The sequence below is a fragment of the Onthophagus taurus genome, chromosome 8 (assembly GCF_036711975.1).
Source record: "Onthophagus taurus isolate NC chromosome 8, IU_Otau_3.0, whole genome shotgun sequence".
Taxonomy (NCBI): domain Eukaryota; kingdom Metazoa; phylum Arthropoda; class Insecta; order Coleoptera; family Scarabaeidae; genus Onthophagus; species Onthophagus taurus.
In genome coordinates, this window is record NC_091973.1 from 3,893,910 (window position 1) to 3,911,740 (window position 17,831).

Genomic DNA, 17,831 nt, shown 5'->3' on the forward strand with positions numbered 1-17,831 from the left:
ATATTGCTTTGTTGCACTTTTGCTATTAGATGCGTCAATATCGAGATAGATACAAAAATATGAAAATTGTATGAATTTGTAGCTCTTTCAAGTTATTAAAGGTAACACTTGAGAATCGGAGCTTGCTACAAGAAAACTTTTACAACAAAAATTGTTGCAAATTTTATTGTTAACAATATTGCTTTCTTGCACTTTTGCTCTTAGATACGTCAATATCGAGATAGATATGAAAATTTTATGAATTTGTTGATCTTTCAAGTTATTAAAGGTAACAGTTGAGAATCGGAACTTGCTATAAGAAAACTTTTACAATAAAAATTGTTGCAAATTTTATTGTTAACAATATTGCTTTCTTGCACTTTTGCTATTAGATGCGTCAATATCGAGATAGATACAAAAATATGAAAATTGTATGAATTTGTAGCTCTTTCAAGTTATTAAAGGTAACACTTGAGAATCGGAACTTGCTACAAGAAATCTTTTATAACAAAAATTGTTGCAAATTTTATTGTTAACAATATTGCTTTCTTGCACTTTTGCTCTTAGATACGTCAATATCGAGATAGATATGAAAATTTTATGAATTTGTTGATCTTTCAAGTTATTAAAGGTAACAGTTGAGAATCGGAACTTGCTATAAGAAAACTTTTACAACAAAAATTGTTGCAAATTTTATTGTTAACAATATTGCTTTCTTGCACTTTTGCTCTTAGATACGTCAATATCGAGATAGATATGAAAATTTTATGAATTTGTTGATCTTTCAAGTTATTAAAGGTAACAGTTGAGAATCGGAACTTGCTATAAGAAAAGTTTTACAACAAAAATTGTTGCAAATTTTATTGTTAACAATATTGCTTTCTTGCACTTTTGCTCTTAGATACGTCAATATCGAGATAGATATGAAAATTTTATGAATTTGTTGATCTTTCAAGTTATTAAAGGTAACAGTTGAGAATCGGAACTTGCTATAAGAAAACTTTTACAACAAAAATTGTTGCAAATTTTATTGTTAACAATATTGCTTTCTTGCACTTTTGCTCTTAGATACGTCAATATCGAGATAGATATGAAAATTTTATGAATTTGTTGATCTTTCAAGTTATTAAAGGTAACAGTTGAGAATCGGAACTTGCTATAAGAAAAGTTTTACAACAAAAATTGTTGCAAATTTTATTGTTAACAATATTGCTTTGTTGCACTTTTGCTATTAGATGCGTCAATATCGAGATAGATACAAAAATATGAAAATTGTATGAATTTGTAGCTCTTTCAAGTTATTAAAGGTAACACTTGAGAATCGGAGCTTGCTACAAGAAAACTTTTACAACAAAAATTGTTGCAAATTTTATTGTTAACAATATTGCTTTCTTGCACTTTTGCTCTTAGATACGTCAATATCGAGATAGATATGAAAATTTTATGAATTTGTTGATCTTTCAAGTTATTAAAGGTAACAGTTGAGAATCGGAACTTGCTATAAGAAAACTTTTACAATAAAAATTGTTGCAAATTTTATTGTTAACAATATTGCTTTCTTGCACTTTTGCTATTAGATGCGTCAATATCGAGATAGATACAAAAATATGAAAATTGTATGAATTTGTAGCTCTTTCAAGTTATTAAAGGTAACACTTGAGAATCGGAACTTGCTACAAGAAATCTTTTATAACAAAAATTGTTGCAAATTTTATTGTTAACAATATTGCTTTCTTGCACTTTTGCTCTTAGATACGTCAATATCGAGATAGATACAAAAATATGAAAATTGTATGAATTTGTAGCTCTTTCAAATTATTAAAGGTAACACTTGAGAATCGGAGCTTGCTATAAGAAAACTTTTACAACAAAAATTGTTGCAAATTTTATTGTTAACAATATTGCTTTGTTGCACTTTTGCTCTTAGATACGTCAATATCGAGATAGATATGACATTTTATGAATTTGTTGCTCTTTGAAGTTATTAAAGGTAACACTTGAGAGTCGGAACTTGTTATAAGAAAACTTTTATAACAAAAATTGTTGCAAATTTTATTGTTAACAATATTGCTTTCTTGCACTTTTGCTATTAGATACGTCAATATCGAGATAGATACAAAAATATGAAAATTTTATGAATTTGTGGCTCTTTCAAGTTATTAAAGCTACTACTCGGCAACGACGTTGCTCGAGCGACATTGCCATATCGTTGGTATATAGTTTTATGCAATATAAGTAGGGTATTCTTATAAGGTATATAATTGAATTGATTTTAAGTACGATATGTTTCATAATACTTTGTTATAATTTTGAAAATTTATAGATTAAGTGTTATTTCGGTAGACTATCTTCTACATCGGTAAGGTTGGCAACGCTAATGGAAATAATTCTTTTTTACGCCATCTTGTGGATAATAGTTGATGTAGAATATACACATAGATAGTGTAAGATATTGAATTTATTGTTTTTATGGTCAATAAATATATTCCCGATAATTGCATTATTTTTATGATTACTGATTACATCACTGAGACGTAAACTGCAAATTATACGAATATATTCTATTCTTGTTGGAGTGAACGCGAGCTTGGTCACATAGTGAAAATGACACGAATAGGTACGTGTTCAATATCTATTCGATTAAATCACGTTGCATAAAAAAAAAATAAGTTAAATGTGAAAAATAACGGGGGGGAGTCGAAAGTTTTTCGAGTGAACACATTCAACTTGCTACTCGATGAACAACAAACATCAACCATGTACAAGTTCAAGTCCATGATTTTTCTAAACATGTCAGTACTCTTGTTGGTGTTCACGCAATGTTTGGGATACTTTGGAGTACGAGAAGATTCCGACGATTGCTTTTGCCAGGTAATAAACATAAAACTCAAAAAAAACATTAAACAATATATACACATATAGTTACAAGGAAGTATTGATGATTGCACCTGCAATGTGGACACCGTTGATTATTTTAACAACGTAAAAATCTACCCAAGATTAAGAAGTCTACTCACAAAGGACTACTTTCGATTCTACAAAGTTAATCTAAAAAAGAACTGCCCCTTTTGGATTGATGATAGTAGATGTGCAATTAGATATTGCCATGTGGAAACCTGTGATGAAGATTTAATTCCACCTGGATTGAAAGGGGAGGCTAAAAAAGAGCCATCCGAACAAAAAGAGAAGGATAAGGTGAGATAAATTTATAATTTAATTAAAAAAAAAGTTTTTATCCAAAATAATAAAGATTATGAACCAAACAAAGAATTAACATTTTATGCACTTCTTTTGTTTGAAATAAATGAGTCAGAAAATAACTCAAAAATTGTTAGTACTGATAAAAAAACATTTTTAATAATTACACTATTAATAACAACTCTTAATCTTTTACACAAATATTGACCCACTATTTTTGAGTAAGATGTTTTCTGCTTTAATTTGTTTTGTATGTTATTTAAATTTGTCTTGACGAATTTTCTTCGAAATTCTTTACATAAATAAAAATTACAAATTTGTTTTTTATTGGCTTATATTAGTTTGGCAAAATTGAAAACTTCTATAATTTTTTATTTTTCAAACTGGGCTTCTTTTCGCACACGATTGGCGCGAAATAAAAATCAATAAAAGGTGTATGAGCGAGATGCCACTAGAATCATATGCGCTAGAAGAAGAGATCCAATAAGACTAGGAACGATGCACATTTGTGTGTTCTTGATCTTACGCGAAAACTTCGTAAACGTCATCAAAGCTTTTATAGAGGAGATTTTGAATTTTATTCAAATTCAATTTTTTTGTCTACAAAGGTAGTACAATTCGTTATAAAAGAAAAGAAGATAGACCAATACAAAACACAGCACAATGCAAAATCTCTAGACTACAATTTTTCGCAAGTTAGAAATTAATAAACTTTTGCTTAATTTTAAGATTATATACAATTCGGTAACTTGTTATCAAATTTCGTGATAATCAACACCTTGTCGTGTTATTTTAAGGCGATGAGATGGTACTTCAAAAAGTAATCCAACACAGTTATGCAGATGATTGTTTTTCGGATATTTTGTTTTATTTTTATGCACAAAATTCACACATGCAAATACGGAATTGTTAAAATATCTTTTGAAAGACGGCTTACAACTTTCCATCTGTCAAAACACGCGAAATAAGCCGTTTTTGGCGACTTTTAGCGTAGCACAATGTGTCAATCTGCTTATATGTTTTGTTCCCCCCCAATTTAATGAGATATCGAACATCAGGCCCAGAAGCTTTACAGTATTCTTATCTTGTTGGAGAAAGAAGTCTAGTGTTTGAGTCTTTGCAGACACATTATTACTATTCTCAATATCCTCAGCAGCTCGAACTACAAAGGAGGTATCACCCGCATAGAGACATGACATAGCACTTTATACATTATTGTATTGATCTCTGGGGATTTCCTTTCTGTCATCTCAGAGAGATCCGACTTCCACCTGACACACTGATATCGTCCTGATAAATACGATTCTAGCAATCTATTTGCTTTTCCCTTGATGCCATGATAATCAAGTTTAGACAACAGGATGGCATAATCTACCGTATCAAAAGCCCAACTAAGATTATTCTGACCCTATCATGATCATCGTGTGCTTCCGTGATGTGACTAATAAGTTCGATAATGTTGCTGTTCATTCTTAGAATGTTATATTTCTCTAGACAGTCTAAGAGACGGCGTTTGATAATTTGTTCAAATACCTTAGAGAAGGCTGGCAAGAGTGCAATCCGGCGATAATTGTCGTAATTGCTTTTGTCACCTTTCTTATAGATCGGAGTTATTTTGGCAATTTTGAGTTTTTCTGGAAACACTCCGTCGTCCACACATTTATTGAAAATTATTTGATCATAATAGCGGTAAAGTCATATATGTCTTGACTATGCCTTCGTTTCATATTTTTAATAATACTTAATAATTAATAATAACTTAATAATACATAATACTTTTTCCTTGGTGCCTTTTTCTGTGCTTATTATCTCCCACATTTTCTTATTTTTGATGGCAGCTCTTTGTATAGCTTCTTTTTTTTCATTATTTACCAGTAGTAGATATTCCCGCTTACAGGTATTATAAATTTCGTAAGATTAAGCATCTCTCTTACTCGCAGCCATCATACCCAGCGAAACCAACAAAGAAGAACCGATTGCGATAATCTGCACCTGCTTCTCACGTTTATTTTAACCCTTTTATTATGTACTGGGAAAAATGTGTTATATTTGAAAAAAAAAAACATTCATGGAATAGATTATAACAGTCATTACTCTGATAAAGCAGACTCCATCGCAACCCCGCTAACTCTTCGCACTCTGGTCTTTATGCTTTTGTATTGCTCAGGAGAACTGCCCCTATCACCCATAATTCATTCATTAATTTTAATATTAATTATTGCAAAAATTAGATCTGAAAATGTTACCAATCCTTTTATTTTTACATAGTTTATCGATTTTTTGATTTTATAACTACATATATAAATAAAATGTATAATTAATAAATTTATATAATTTATAGTACTTACAAAAAAGCTGTGATCAAGATTACAATGAAGAATTATCATACTTGAACACCACAATAAGTGCAAAAATTCAAAAAGAATTCGAATTGTGGCGAAAATATGATGATGCCCAAGACAATTTTTGCGATATAAATGAAAACGATAACGATGCTGAATATGTTGATTTGTTATTGAATCCTGAACGTTATACAGGTTATAGAGGATTTTCAGCACATCGAATATGGAATAGTATTTACATGGAAAATTGTTTCCGACCGAAATCGTCGTTAAATGCATATATTCAAAGCGAAAAACTTAGTGGGATGTGTTTAGAAAAGCGAGTGTTTTATCGAACCATATCTGGTCTTCATTCGAGTATAAATATACATTTAAGCGCTAAATATTTATTATCGGATCAATCGGAGCTTGGTCTTGAAGAAAAAGGGAAATGGGGACATAATTTGGATGAATTTAAGCGTCGATTTTCGCCGGAAACAACAAACGGAGAAGGTCCAAATTGGTTACGTAATTTATATTTTGTTTATTTACTTGAATTAAGAGCTTTAGAGAAAGCTTCTCACTATCTTGAAAGGGAAGAGTTTTATACGGGTAATGAAAGTGAAGATTGGGATACCAAATTGGCTGTGACTGATTTATTAAACATCGTTAAGAAATTCCCGGACCATTTTAACGAAAATGTTATGTTTAACGGTGGCGAACAATCGCAAAAATTGAAAAATGAGTTTCGGCAACATTTTAGGAACGTTTCAAATATCATGGATTGCGTTGGGTGTGATAAATGTAAGCTGTGGGGAAAGTTACAGGTAAATATTTTTTTAATTAACTTAATTTGTTTATGAAGTGTTTGGGAATCCCTTTCAAATTATATTAAGCAATTTATTTTGATGAGATTGTCGCTATCTTATCATTTATCCATTTTCAATCATAAGTTACGAAATATATTAATCCCACTTTATTAAATATTATTTCAATTATGTTAAAATATTTTTTTAAACGTGATAACAAAATAACGTTGAAAAAATATTTTTAGGTTCAAGGATTAGGAACAGCGTTGAAAATATTATTCTCAGGAATGTTTGATCGTCAAACCAGCAGTAACTTATACATCGAAAGCGACTACAAAAAAGATTTCCAATTGAAACGCACGGAAATTGTTTCTTTATTAAACAGCATTGGGAGGTGACTAAATTAAATTAGATTATTTAAAAAAAATCGTTTTATTATGAAATTTTTTAGATTATCAACCAGTATATATGAATTGGACGAATTTCGTCACATTTTAAGATGACAAGAAAATTGTAATTGATTTTGGGAACATCACATCACCAAGGGGTGAACATATTTTTAATTTAATAAACATATATATATCTAAATTTATTTATAAACATTTAGAGAAGTGGTAGATAATTGTGCAAGGTGTAAATGTAGTTTGTAAATGAAACACTTTATTTTTGATTTTTTTGTTAACTTTATTAAAAAATAAAAATGAATTATTAATGAAACTTCTTTTAACTTAATAAAAAAAAATAAAACGAATTAATAATCAATGGGATAACTGACATACGTGAAAGAACCAATGTGAAAGTAATAACAAATAATCAGCGGGATTTATCGGTAAATTATCGCGAGAATATCCAAGGTAAACATTCTCAACAAGCACCTTTTCATTGCCTCTTATCCCATGATAACGCGTCGTTACTTTGGGCGATTTTCGTTTTTCCATAGATTTTTTCGAAGGAATAAGCGATTTAAAACAATTCGCTTCGTAAAACACTCGATCGTCGTCGATATCGCAATCAAGAAAATCACCATATCTCGGTGAAATTTCGCATTCCTCAAATTGTTGATAAATTGAAACTTTGGCGTATCTTTGAACTTCACCAATTGACAAATAAGGCAGTGCTTCTCCCGCATAAAATTTTCTAAAAACAAAATTATCAATCGTTTTGTATTGTTGTTGATCAGCGTTCTTTTTTCTTGTGTATTCTTGAAAATATAACAATTCGGAGCAAAGTTCTCGTTTGACGTGGTAAAGCTCCGCAGGTGTAAGTCTTCGGAAATGAGTTGTTAAATAGATTTGTTTCGCTAAAAATGTTGTTAAAGTTTCTAAAGCAAAGTGTACGCGGTCTGGTTGTAAACCCGTCAACCATTTTGTTGAAAACGTGTGTTCGGATGAAGCGAAGGGTTGTAACGTTGTATATTTATCGGAAATTGATCTTCCAAAATAATCCGGACACACAAAAGATAAATAATCCGATTTTGTTGGCGATGAAGTCAAATCGGATGCGTTAAGATCCGTCGTTGAATTCGATTGACTTTTACTACCCTAAAACATTTAATCAATTAAATTTATTTAACCACACAAAGCTAACAACATACAGAAGACGTTTTACATAAAATATGAAGCAAACACAACAGCGACCCATATTTTAACACATTCACATTTTCATCATGAATCTTGGGAATATGAAAATGATACGCAACTTGCACATCATCCGGAAATGGTATCTTGTATGGTTCTAATAAGTTCACAAACGTCGGGCAAGCTCTCGTTAAGCACAAACAACTGTAAGTAATCACTTCTAATAATCCATTCATTATTTGAATCACACTATTCGTTGGAAGATGATCCACAAATGATAATTGCGTCGATTTCTCAATCGCGAAAAACTTTAATACCGTTGGACGTAAAATAATCGCTGTTGATGCGTTGATTGATTCAATAATCGCTTGCTAAAATTAATTTTGAATTAGTTAAGAAAAAGATATATCTTTATAATTAACTCCGAAAATATTGTATACATTTATTTTCTATATTATTAATAACTAAGTATTTGGAGGAAGTAGAGATATTACTCTCAAACCGCCGAGATCTCTTGCGGGCGAGGCGGTAGAATTTTCTAAAGTTGACGTGTGGATATATCAAAACCAGCGCCTCGCCCACAAGAGACCTCGACGATTTGAGGCAAAATCGTTCCCACATATTTTGGTGAAAATACAAAGTCTCTTGTAAAAAATATTTACCTTCAACCCGCCGAGGTCGCTTGCGGGCGAGGCGATAGAATCGTCCAAAGTTGACCAAACGTGTGGATATATCAAATCTAGCGCCTCGCCCGCAAGTGAAACTTTTTATACTCAACTTTTTATATGGCGTATCCTCTAACTAGAAAACGTGTTAGAAATTGTGACGGAGGCGTAAAGTGGTTCAATGATACACTGCGTCAGATGAGACTCAGGTGTGATCTCGCTTCCAATCTTTTCAATCGTTATGGAACTGCTAATCTTAAGGAAATGAGGGATAGAGCAAAGTCGGCGTACCGTAATGGCATCGTTGAGGCTAAACGGAAGGCCGCTGTCGGATACATTAACGCATCGAGCAACAAATCGCGGGCCTCTTGGACTTTGATTAATGGGTGCAGGGTCAGTGTGGACAAGCAGAATGTTGCGGATATGGATCCCGATAATCTAAACAGCTTTTTTGTAAATGTCGCTAATAACAATGTTGCTAAACTCGGCCCGTCTATTGGGCCCCCCTTACATCTGTGTCGTAGTAACTTTGACAATGTTCCTGTTTTCTCTTTTGTTGAGGTATCAGAGAGTGAAGTTAGAAGTGTTCTACAGTGTTTAAAGACAAACGGAACTAGAGACATATACGGTGTTTCTACGGGGGCTATAAAATGTAACATTAGCCTCATGGTTGCGCCCCTTACCATAATGGTTAACAGCATGATGCGATCACATACTTTCCCGGATCAATTAAAGATAGCTTCCATTGTGCCTATTTTTAAGCATGGGGATAAAAACGATTGTTCGAATTATCGTCCCATTAGCATTCTCCCGATACTGTCCAAAATATTTGAGCGCGTAATCTACAAACAAATAATGGCACACGTGGAATTGTATGATGTGCTTTTCGAGAATCAGTTCGGCTTTCGACCTGGTAGGAGCACCGGGGATGCGATTGTTAATTTTATGAATGTCTGTCACAGTACGTATGAAGATCGGGAGTACTGTGCTGCTCTATTTCTTGATTTGTCTCGTGCTTTTGATAGTGTGTCGCACCGTATTCTTCTCCTGAAGCTGAAGTCTGTTTTTCGCTTTGATTTAAATAGTGTTGCTCTTATCGAATCATACCTGTCCGATACGTTTCAAGTGGTTAAATGTGGAGACAAAGTATCTGGAAAACTTCCAATCTCCAGGGGTGTCCCTCAGGGATCTATTTTGGGGCCCCTTTTGTTCATCCTGTACTTTAATGATTTTCCTGGTTACCTGGGAGAGGGTGTAAAGTGTTTGTTGTACGCTGATGATGCTACATTGCTTGTCTCCGGGTTAAACTACGAGGAGGTAATGTCTTCCTCAAACAAACTGTTGACTGCTGCGAACGACTGGTGTGTACCTAATGAACTATGTTTGAATAAAGACAAAACGGTTCAGACACTTTTCACCCAAAAACGGGACTGTGTGGGTGATTTTCCCCCTGCTAGATTGCTGGGCATAACGGTGAGCTCCAGAGATCTGAAATTTGATGTGTATGTGGCTGAAATTGGTAAAAAGATCTCAAGAAACATTTTTCTACTACGTAGACTAGTGAGCTCGGTATCTGTCGAGGTGGCCAAAACAGCGTATTATGCGCTGATACACTCAATGATTGACTATGGTATTATTGCCTGGGGTGGGAGTCCAGCAAGTAATTATGTGTTTGGTTTGCAACGCAGAGCTGTGAGAGTGTTGGCAAAACTTAGTTATAGGGAAGATTGTCGCCTCGCCTTTGAATCCTTGAATATTCTAACGCTTCCATCATTGTTTATTCTGAAATGTTTGCTGTATATTCATAGTAATGAGGAACAGTATAAGACGCACGCCGACGTGCACAGTTACTTTACCAGAAACCGTACGAACATGTGCGTAGATTTTTGTCGGTTAAGTGGAACGCAGATAGGTCATTTGTATACTGGTCAGATTTTGTATAATAAGTTACCGCAATCTATTAGAGCACGACAACACAAGCAATTTAAAACTGTTATGAAGAATTTCCTGATGACGGGTGCGTTCTACTCAGTCGAGGAGTTTTTAAGGAGTGATATTGTCATTGTATGAATGTATTTTTATTGTATTTTCTTCTCGGCTCCTGCGTCTGTATTTTGTTGTATATTCTGTTTAAAATGACGTGTGTAAGCCTTGGGCATAGAGCACTAATAAAGTTATTATTATTATTATTAAGCGACCTCGGCGATTTGATGGAAAATAGTTCTTCATATATCTTAACCGCCGAGGTCGCTTGCGGGCGAGGCGCTAGAGTCTTCCAAAGTTGACGGTTACGTGTGGATACATCAAAACCAGCGCCTCGCCCGCAAGCGACCTCGGCGATTTGAGACTAACCCTTTATTAATGCGTTAATACGCAAATAATTTTATTGCATGCCCAAGATAGGTTAAAAGGGATAACTTTTTTAAATGTATACTATATTTTCGGAGTATTATAATTTACTTACCAAATAAGTAAAATAAATTTGTGGAAAAATAAGTCTCCATTGAACTTTATAATCCAATAAAGCATAAGTAAATCTTAAACATTCTCTAACTAATCTTATAGCTGTTATTTCTGAGGTAACTAAAGGCAATCTTAACGTATATTTGATGACGTCGCAATGAACCAAAGCGAAAGACATTAATTTGGTTAGCATTAATCGTCCAAATTTGTTTAATAACATTGTCATTAGTTGGATAATTCCGGTGTAAGTTAACCACCAATTTTCAAAATGCCATGGTAAAGCGTTTTTGTATGATAACTCGGTTGAGTGAATATATCTTTCTGATGGACGCGTTGAATCAAAAAATGGCTCAAAATTGACGTACATAAAATGATCAACTAACGGAGAGTTTGCGTAAGCAATGAGACATTGTACTGTAATTTTTCCAATTGGAAAGTATATCGAATTTTGTATAAACGGTGCGATTGAATGTAATATTTTCGTTAAAAATTGCGTTTCTTTAAACCATTCTAGACACACTTTTGTTTCACATTGCAATAAATAGGTGCCAAACGTTATTAGTAACAACCAATTCGAATATGTTGATCCTTCTTCGTGTCTTTTAATTTTCTCGTGCTCTTTTTCAAAAACTTTCCCAACGGCTCGTAAAAATTGTTCGATAGTTAATGTTTCGGTTGATATATCATCTAAATGAGGCACTGTTTTTACGGAAATTGATAATATGACTTCGTTAAGATGGTTCGTTTTTTCGGTATAAATGTCTTCTAAGTATTTAAATAATTTAGTGAATGTTTCCAAGACTTTCGATGTAATTCCTTTTGATGAATTGGGATATTGCGTAATTAATGATAAATAAATTTCCGACCAAACTGAAAATACTCTTATGTCGTTGTTTTGGGAGAAATGCTCCATAATTCCGTCTAAACACGCTTCAACTAATAATTTTTGTTGTTTATTATCAGCGATTGTTTGGGAGTAATTTTTGCAGATTGCAATAAGTAAATGTTTCCAAGTACGTAAAAGTTCTAAATTTGTGATATCTTCTAATGATTTTATTATGAAATTACACCATGCTTTGAGGTGTTTCTCTTCAGTTGAAAATAATTTTTTAATAACCTCAATAATTTTTTCGTTGGATCCTTTGCTTCTAAATAATTCGTACGTTAATATGCTTATTATTTTGGTGTATGTTTTTATGGGTAATTTTAAGTCTTTAAATAAAGGATCCATGAGTGTTGACCAAAAGTTTTCATTCTTTGTTAAATCATCCACAATCATATTTTTTCTATACATCCATAAAGCATGAAATAAATCTAATACGGCTGCTTGTATTGGGCTGTATAAATAATCGGTGGATTTTCTTATATTCTCGAGATATTCTTCCATAAAAGCATTCACGCTATCGCCGATATCAACACAATTAGTATGTGGTAATCCTGATATATCGAAAAATGCAACGATCATCCCGCTTTGATTTTGGACGCAAAGTGTTATTAAATCTAATATGGCCACTTTTAAACTTTCTTCTTCTAACGGATCTCTTAGTTTCTCTAAAAACGTGCATTGTAGTTGATATTTATCCATTTCTAACAATGATAACATTGGAATATCTGAGTTAATAGCTAACTTCTTCAATATTTGGCACGATAATTTTGGTATTGCTAAATCAAACGATTGTTGCATGTATCCAGTTAATAATTTTAACGAACTCGGTTTAACCGTACTATCAAGAAACATTTCCAAAAAAATTGTTCCTTTTAAATTCCGTTCACCTCGATTGTGTAGTAATAATATTATATTAATAATGGCCAAAACTTTTTTGAGGCATTGTACCAAGCTAATCGATGACCGTCTTTCCCAATCACCTTTAGTCATTATATAAGCATTTAAAAATGAATTCGTCATTCGGAATAATTTATTAATTAACTCAATCGTTGGTGAATGATCGGTTATTAAACAGAAACAAAAGTCGTATATCGTTTTATCATCACCATTAAGATCTTGATAATTATTTTGTAATACACTCAATATAACCCCAAGACATTCATTTGATAATTGTTGTTTATGAAGGTTTGTTTCATACAACCAATTTAAATGTATTGGGAATATATGAACAAATAAAAACACCATTCCTGGTATTAATACTTTGTGCACACACTTTTTCAATTCAATTAATTTTTTTAAAAAATTTATGTACGAAAATAATACGTTGACTTTTCCCAATCCAATTTCTTCTCGAATTGTGTGTAATAACATGCACGTGTTTAAAAATGAGTTTTCGAAAAACTTTTCGATTACGGTTAAATCTTTCATAGCGTGCGGTAAAAAGTTGTTTATTACCAAAAAGTCAGTTATTTTTTCTGGTTCGTGATTTAAAAGTAACGTGCAGATGTCTAAGCACGTTACGATTAAATCTATATTAATAATTGGTCGGGTTGATGTTCTTAAAAGAACTGGTTGTAAATAATTTAATCCACCATAGAATTTAATACCCAAATCTTTTTGTAAAATAGGAATAAGGCATTTATATCCCAATTCAACACAATGCATATTTTCTTTCGCCATATCAGTATCAGACACAACTAAAGACGCCATATATTCTAATACATCAATGTATTTATAAGCGTAATCAAATATAATGTATACATTTGTGTTAATTTTTCTGATGACAGCTCTTGTTCCGGTTGGTATAGTGAGGGATTTAACTCCTCTTGGTTGATAGTCTTGTCTTAAAACGATTTGCCCATCATATGGGGTTTCATTATAAATTTCAGCAAACGTTTTTACGTCGTTTAACATTTCATAAACGAAGTCATATAATTCTTTATGTTTTAATAGTTGTGTCGAGACTTTTGTGAATGGTACAAAGGTGTGTGGCATCATTTGATAAGTTGATACATAGAATTTTTTATAAACGCTATCAGAGGTCATCATTGATATTGCAAATTCGCGATTTTCAGCTAACTTACTTATTAAGTCATCCATACCATCAGCAATTAATACGGTTGAGCAATCATCGAAATTATAACTTGTGTATTCGACGAAATAAAATATTGTTTGTTTCATTATTTCACCAATAAAAGTATTGTTCCAATCGCTAAGTGATATTAGCTCGTTTAAATAATAATAAACCTTTTGTTCCAAAGCAAACATAATAAATCTGGTATACAAATTTGAATTTTTGTTAATAAATTCTTTATTTCCCGTCGCTAATTGTAGCGAAATATAAAGTGTTAATAAAATCGAAAGTTCTTTAGTATTCGACATTTGGAATATATTATTTCCTATTGCCTCCGTGTGTCTTTGGAACCCCGCCGAATCCTCCCAAAAAGTTTTTGCCGCCAACAACATAGCAGCAAGTTGTATCATTCTAATATGTTTTAACTCTTCCGGTTCGCAAACTGTTAAAATACCATCATTACTTGGCATATAAGCAAAGGCATGTTTCTTACAAACATCGATAAGTAAAATAAATTCATCTATGTTACACGGTTTATAACTCATCGTAATCATAATACAATGTAAAGTTTCGATTTGTTCTCGATGATTCCTAGTCACCCAATCTTTAAAATCAAGACAACATTGTTCGTTGTCGCGTTTTATTTCATTGGTAAGCAGTTGGTATTGGTCAAAAAGCGAATCCCGGATTTTAACGATATCCATTTCCTTCAAAAAGTTCGCATAAAGCTTATAAAATCCATGTTTTTGATTGTTACTATTTTCTAAAATATGTTTCATCGTTTTTATCATATACATTCTTTCCGATGAATAAAACAACCACAATTGTTTAAACAAATTTAAGTTATAAAGTTCATATTCAGCTATTTTTTGTATATCTTCCACTTTTCCGTAATATTCAAAAATTAAAAAGTTACAAAATACTTTCCAACCTATATCGCATTGCAAATTCTATATTTAATTAAAAAAATAATTATTAGGCGTTTATTTTATTAATGTTAGTGATGGGTAAAATATCAAGTATCGAAGTATTATTATGTTGACATCTATTTCAGTGTATTTCAACAAACTTAATAATTACCAAGCCAATTACAAACCAAACTCGGATAATAATCAATTAAGCGCTAAATTAAGGCAGCCATAAGTAAAAATTAGACAGCTGACGGAAATCTAGCTTTTTATTCGAAATGTCTGGACAAAACGCCAAGCAACTATTGTAATTCGAAAATTAGTGCTTAAACATTCCCAGGAAGGAAAATCGGTACGAGAAATTGCAAAAATTGTAGAAAGAAGCCATTCTATGGCGCACGATATAATAAAGCGCTTCAGTATCTACAATCGGGTGGAAAACAAGCCAAAGAGCGCTCATAATATAATTGTTGTGTTGTTAATAGCCAAAGCTGGCTATTATTGCTGAGAATGAGCTAGGGGAAAAAGCTAGTGCGTCAACCGTCAGAAACTAATAATGCTAATTTACATGGGAGAAAGGTGAAAATAAAGATTTTTCTTTGTGGAAAACTGATCTGTTTACTGATGGGAGTAAATATAACATTTTTGGGTCAGATGGTAAGTATGGAGAAGAAAAAATGAGGAGCTGCATTTAAAAAATTTAAGACTAACTGTGAAACATGGTGGCGGATCTGTGGTAGTGTGAAGGTCATTTTCAGGTGCTGGACCAGGATGTTTGCATTTCATCGAGGGAATAATGACTGGCGATTCTATCAAGACAACGATCCAAAACACAAGGCGTACAAAGTACGTTCTTGGCTCTTATATAATTAATATAAATTAAATAAAAACAATACTTTTTCTGTTTTTTTTTTACTTTACTGTCTAACCGGTTTCGGCTTACGCCATCATCAGAGACATTAATAACACAACATTAGTGACCGTCAATGCGAATTTATAGTGTTGATTTATATTTTATTGTAAAATTTTAACTTCTACCATGCATTTTAATATGTTTATATTTCATAATTTTTAACTTGTATCTTTGTGATAAGCCGTCTATATGAGCAACAGAATGTGTTGCCAAAATCTAATGTTGTATTATTAATGTCTCTGATAATGGCATAAGCCGAAACGGTAAAATAAAAAAGACCAGGAAAAGTATTGTTTTTATTTAATTTATATTATAGAAAATACTGATCAACATGGATCAAACTCCCTCATCTAATCTTATATAATTGCCCTCATGTAATGGAAACACCACTCCAAAACCCAGACATAAATCCCATTGAAAATTTATGGAATTATTTAGATACCAAAATTCGGGAACTTTAAGTTTCTAGTAAATTTGAGTTGAAGAGCATCTTGTTGGAAAAATTAGAGAAAATTCCACCCACTTTTTGCTTATAATTACGTTTTCTAAATTTTGTTTACTGCCTGTGTTTGGCTTGTGCATAGGTTTTGTACTGTTTTCGTTTATTTTTTTATTAGAGTGAATAAATTTTTGCATTTTGTGTATGTGTTTTGAATATGTAATTAATAAATTACTGAGAATCAATTTATTTTTTTTTCCTAGCAGTTTTAGTTTGAACATTTTTTAGTAAGAAAGTATTATTACTACTTATTAGTAGCTGAGATATCTGTTGTGACAACTAAAATCAAACACATTGTACAGGGTGGGTAAATTTGGGTGTTATTATAGGCTATCTCAGAAACTATAAGAGATACGAAAAAAGTAGGTGCCATGGCTCATGTGCTTTATTTTTGAAATTAGAGAAATGAGGTTGGGTTGGGTTGGGCTAAAAATATGCTCTTTTCACTAACATTATAATCAACTATAGTTTGTATTAAAAAAAAATACAACTTTATGTTATATCTCAAGATTTATCAGCTGTGTTTAAAATTTTTCAACAGCAGTATATTTTACTCAAAAAAGTGTCTTAAGAATGTATTAACCACTTTTCTTTAATTTCAAAAATAAACGAAATATGAGAAATTTTTGAAATCGCGAAAATTTGACTCTTTGGCTATAACTTAAAAACAAAAGAAGATAGAGGTTTGGTCTTTGCGGGATTGGATTAGTCTTGGAAAAAGAGATCAAGGCATAGCACCTACTCTTTTCGTATCTTTTATGGCCCCTCTTCACTATGACTTATCATGGACCACTGCGAGCCATCGCCATTGTGTAGAGGGGTGATGAAGTGGCCATAAGTGGTGGATAATGGTGATGGTAAAGGAAATTTCTTAATCATTTCAGTCAACAGCGCCTGTTGCTTACAGTGGGCCATCTAGACTATACCACTGTGTGGAAGCAAACATGCTAGCCATCATGGCTACCATTCTAGTGGTCCAACAGTTTCTGAGATAGCTTATAAGAACACCCAAAATGTTATAATTTTGAATTCATTCATAATTTGAATAATATTGATACTTGATAAAATCACCCAGCACTAATTAAGACAATCTTACCAAATGAATATTAAACTGTTCCACAAACTTCTCCAATTGGCCCCCTTTTTCTTTAATCTTAGCGGCGATTACTGGAATAAGATCTAAAGTACCTTCTTTATACGGTTTGTACTGCCCCAATCCCTCCAAAAGTTTATTTTTCGATAACTTTAAAACATTCTCTGCTTCCACCACAGTCACCCCCTGTATATCACCAGCAAGTGTTAACCACACTTTCTTCCAACAACTAAAACAAGAAAAATAATTAAGAAAACGCCTCATTTTAAGCAGTAAATAACTTACATTGTGGTAGACATTGTTTAACAAACGGGGAAGCTTTAATTTTTAGGTTAGAAATTTAAAGTGTTCTTTTTTAAAATTGTACCGATAGATGGCGCTATTATGATTGATGATTATAATTTAATATTTATTTATTAATATATTAATTTAAAACTAAAAAGATG

At 32.3% G+C, this 17,831-nt stretch overlaps 2 protein-coding genes across 2 annotated transcripts; one reads left to right on the plus strand and one right to left on the minus strand.

The window, feature by feature from the left end:
* The first annotated feature begins 2,398 nt into the window (after window positions 1-2,398).
* Window positions 2,399-7,024, plus strand: LOC111425622 (endoplasmic reticulum oxidoreductin-1-like protein). The gene is made up of 5 exons (XM_023059762.2): window positions 2,399-2,850; window positions 2,902-3,174; window positions 5,519-6,325; window positions 6,553-6,701; window positions 6,759-7,024. The coding sequence occupies exons 1-5, from the start codon at window positions 2,737-2,739 to the stop codon at window positions 6,808-6,810; spliced, it is 1,395 nt and encodes a 464-aa protein (XP_022915530.1). The 5' UTR covers window positions 2,399-2,736; the 3' UTR covers window positions 6,811-7,024.
* LOC111425621 (nuclear pore complex protein Nup188) lies at window positions 6,876-17,764 on the minus strand. Its single transcript, XM_023059761.2, has 5 exons — window positions 17,671-17,764; window positions 17,389-17,614; window positions 11,014-14,922; window positions 7,902-8,255; window positions 6,876-7,848 (listed from the first exon to the last, which is right to left on the minus strand). The coding sequence occupies exons 1-5, from the start codon at window positions 17,682-17,684 to the stop codon at window positions 7,066-7,068; spliced, it is 5,286 nt and encodes a 1,761-aa protein (XP_022915529.2). The 5' UTR covers window positions 17,685-17,764; the 3' UTR covers window positions 6,876-7,065.
* Between the last annotated feature and the right edge of the window lie 67 nt (window positions 17,765-17,831).

Coding starts and splice junctions, on each gene's coding strand:
- LOC111425622 (XM_023059762.2), top strand. CDS start 2,737: ATGTACAAGTTCAAGTCCATGATTTTTCTAAACATGTCAGTACTCTTG. Junction 2,851..2,901: donor CCGACGATTGCTTTTGCCAG/GTAATAAACATA, acceptor ATACACATATAG/TTACAAGGAAGTATTGATGA. Junction 6,326..6,552: donor AGCTGTGGGGAAAGTTACAG/GTAAATATTTTT, acceptor AAATATTTTTAG/GTTCAAGGATTAGGAACAGC.
- LOC111425621 (XM_023059761.2), bottom strand. Junction 14,923..17,388: donor AACAGTTTAATATTCATTTG/GTAAGATTGTCT, acceptor AATTAAATATAG/AATTTGCAATGCGATATAGG. Junction 7,849..7,901: donor TTTTATGTAAAACGTCTTCT/GTATGTTGTTAG, acceptor TAAATGTTTTAG/GGTAGTAAAAGTCAATCGAA.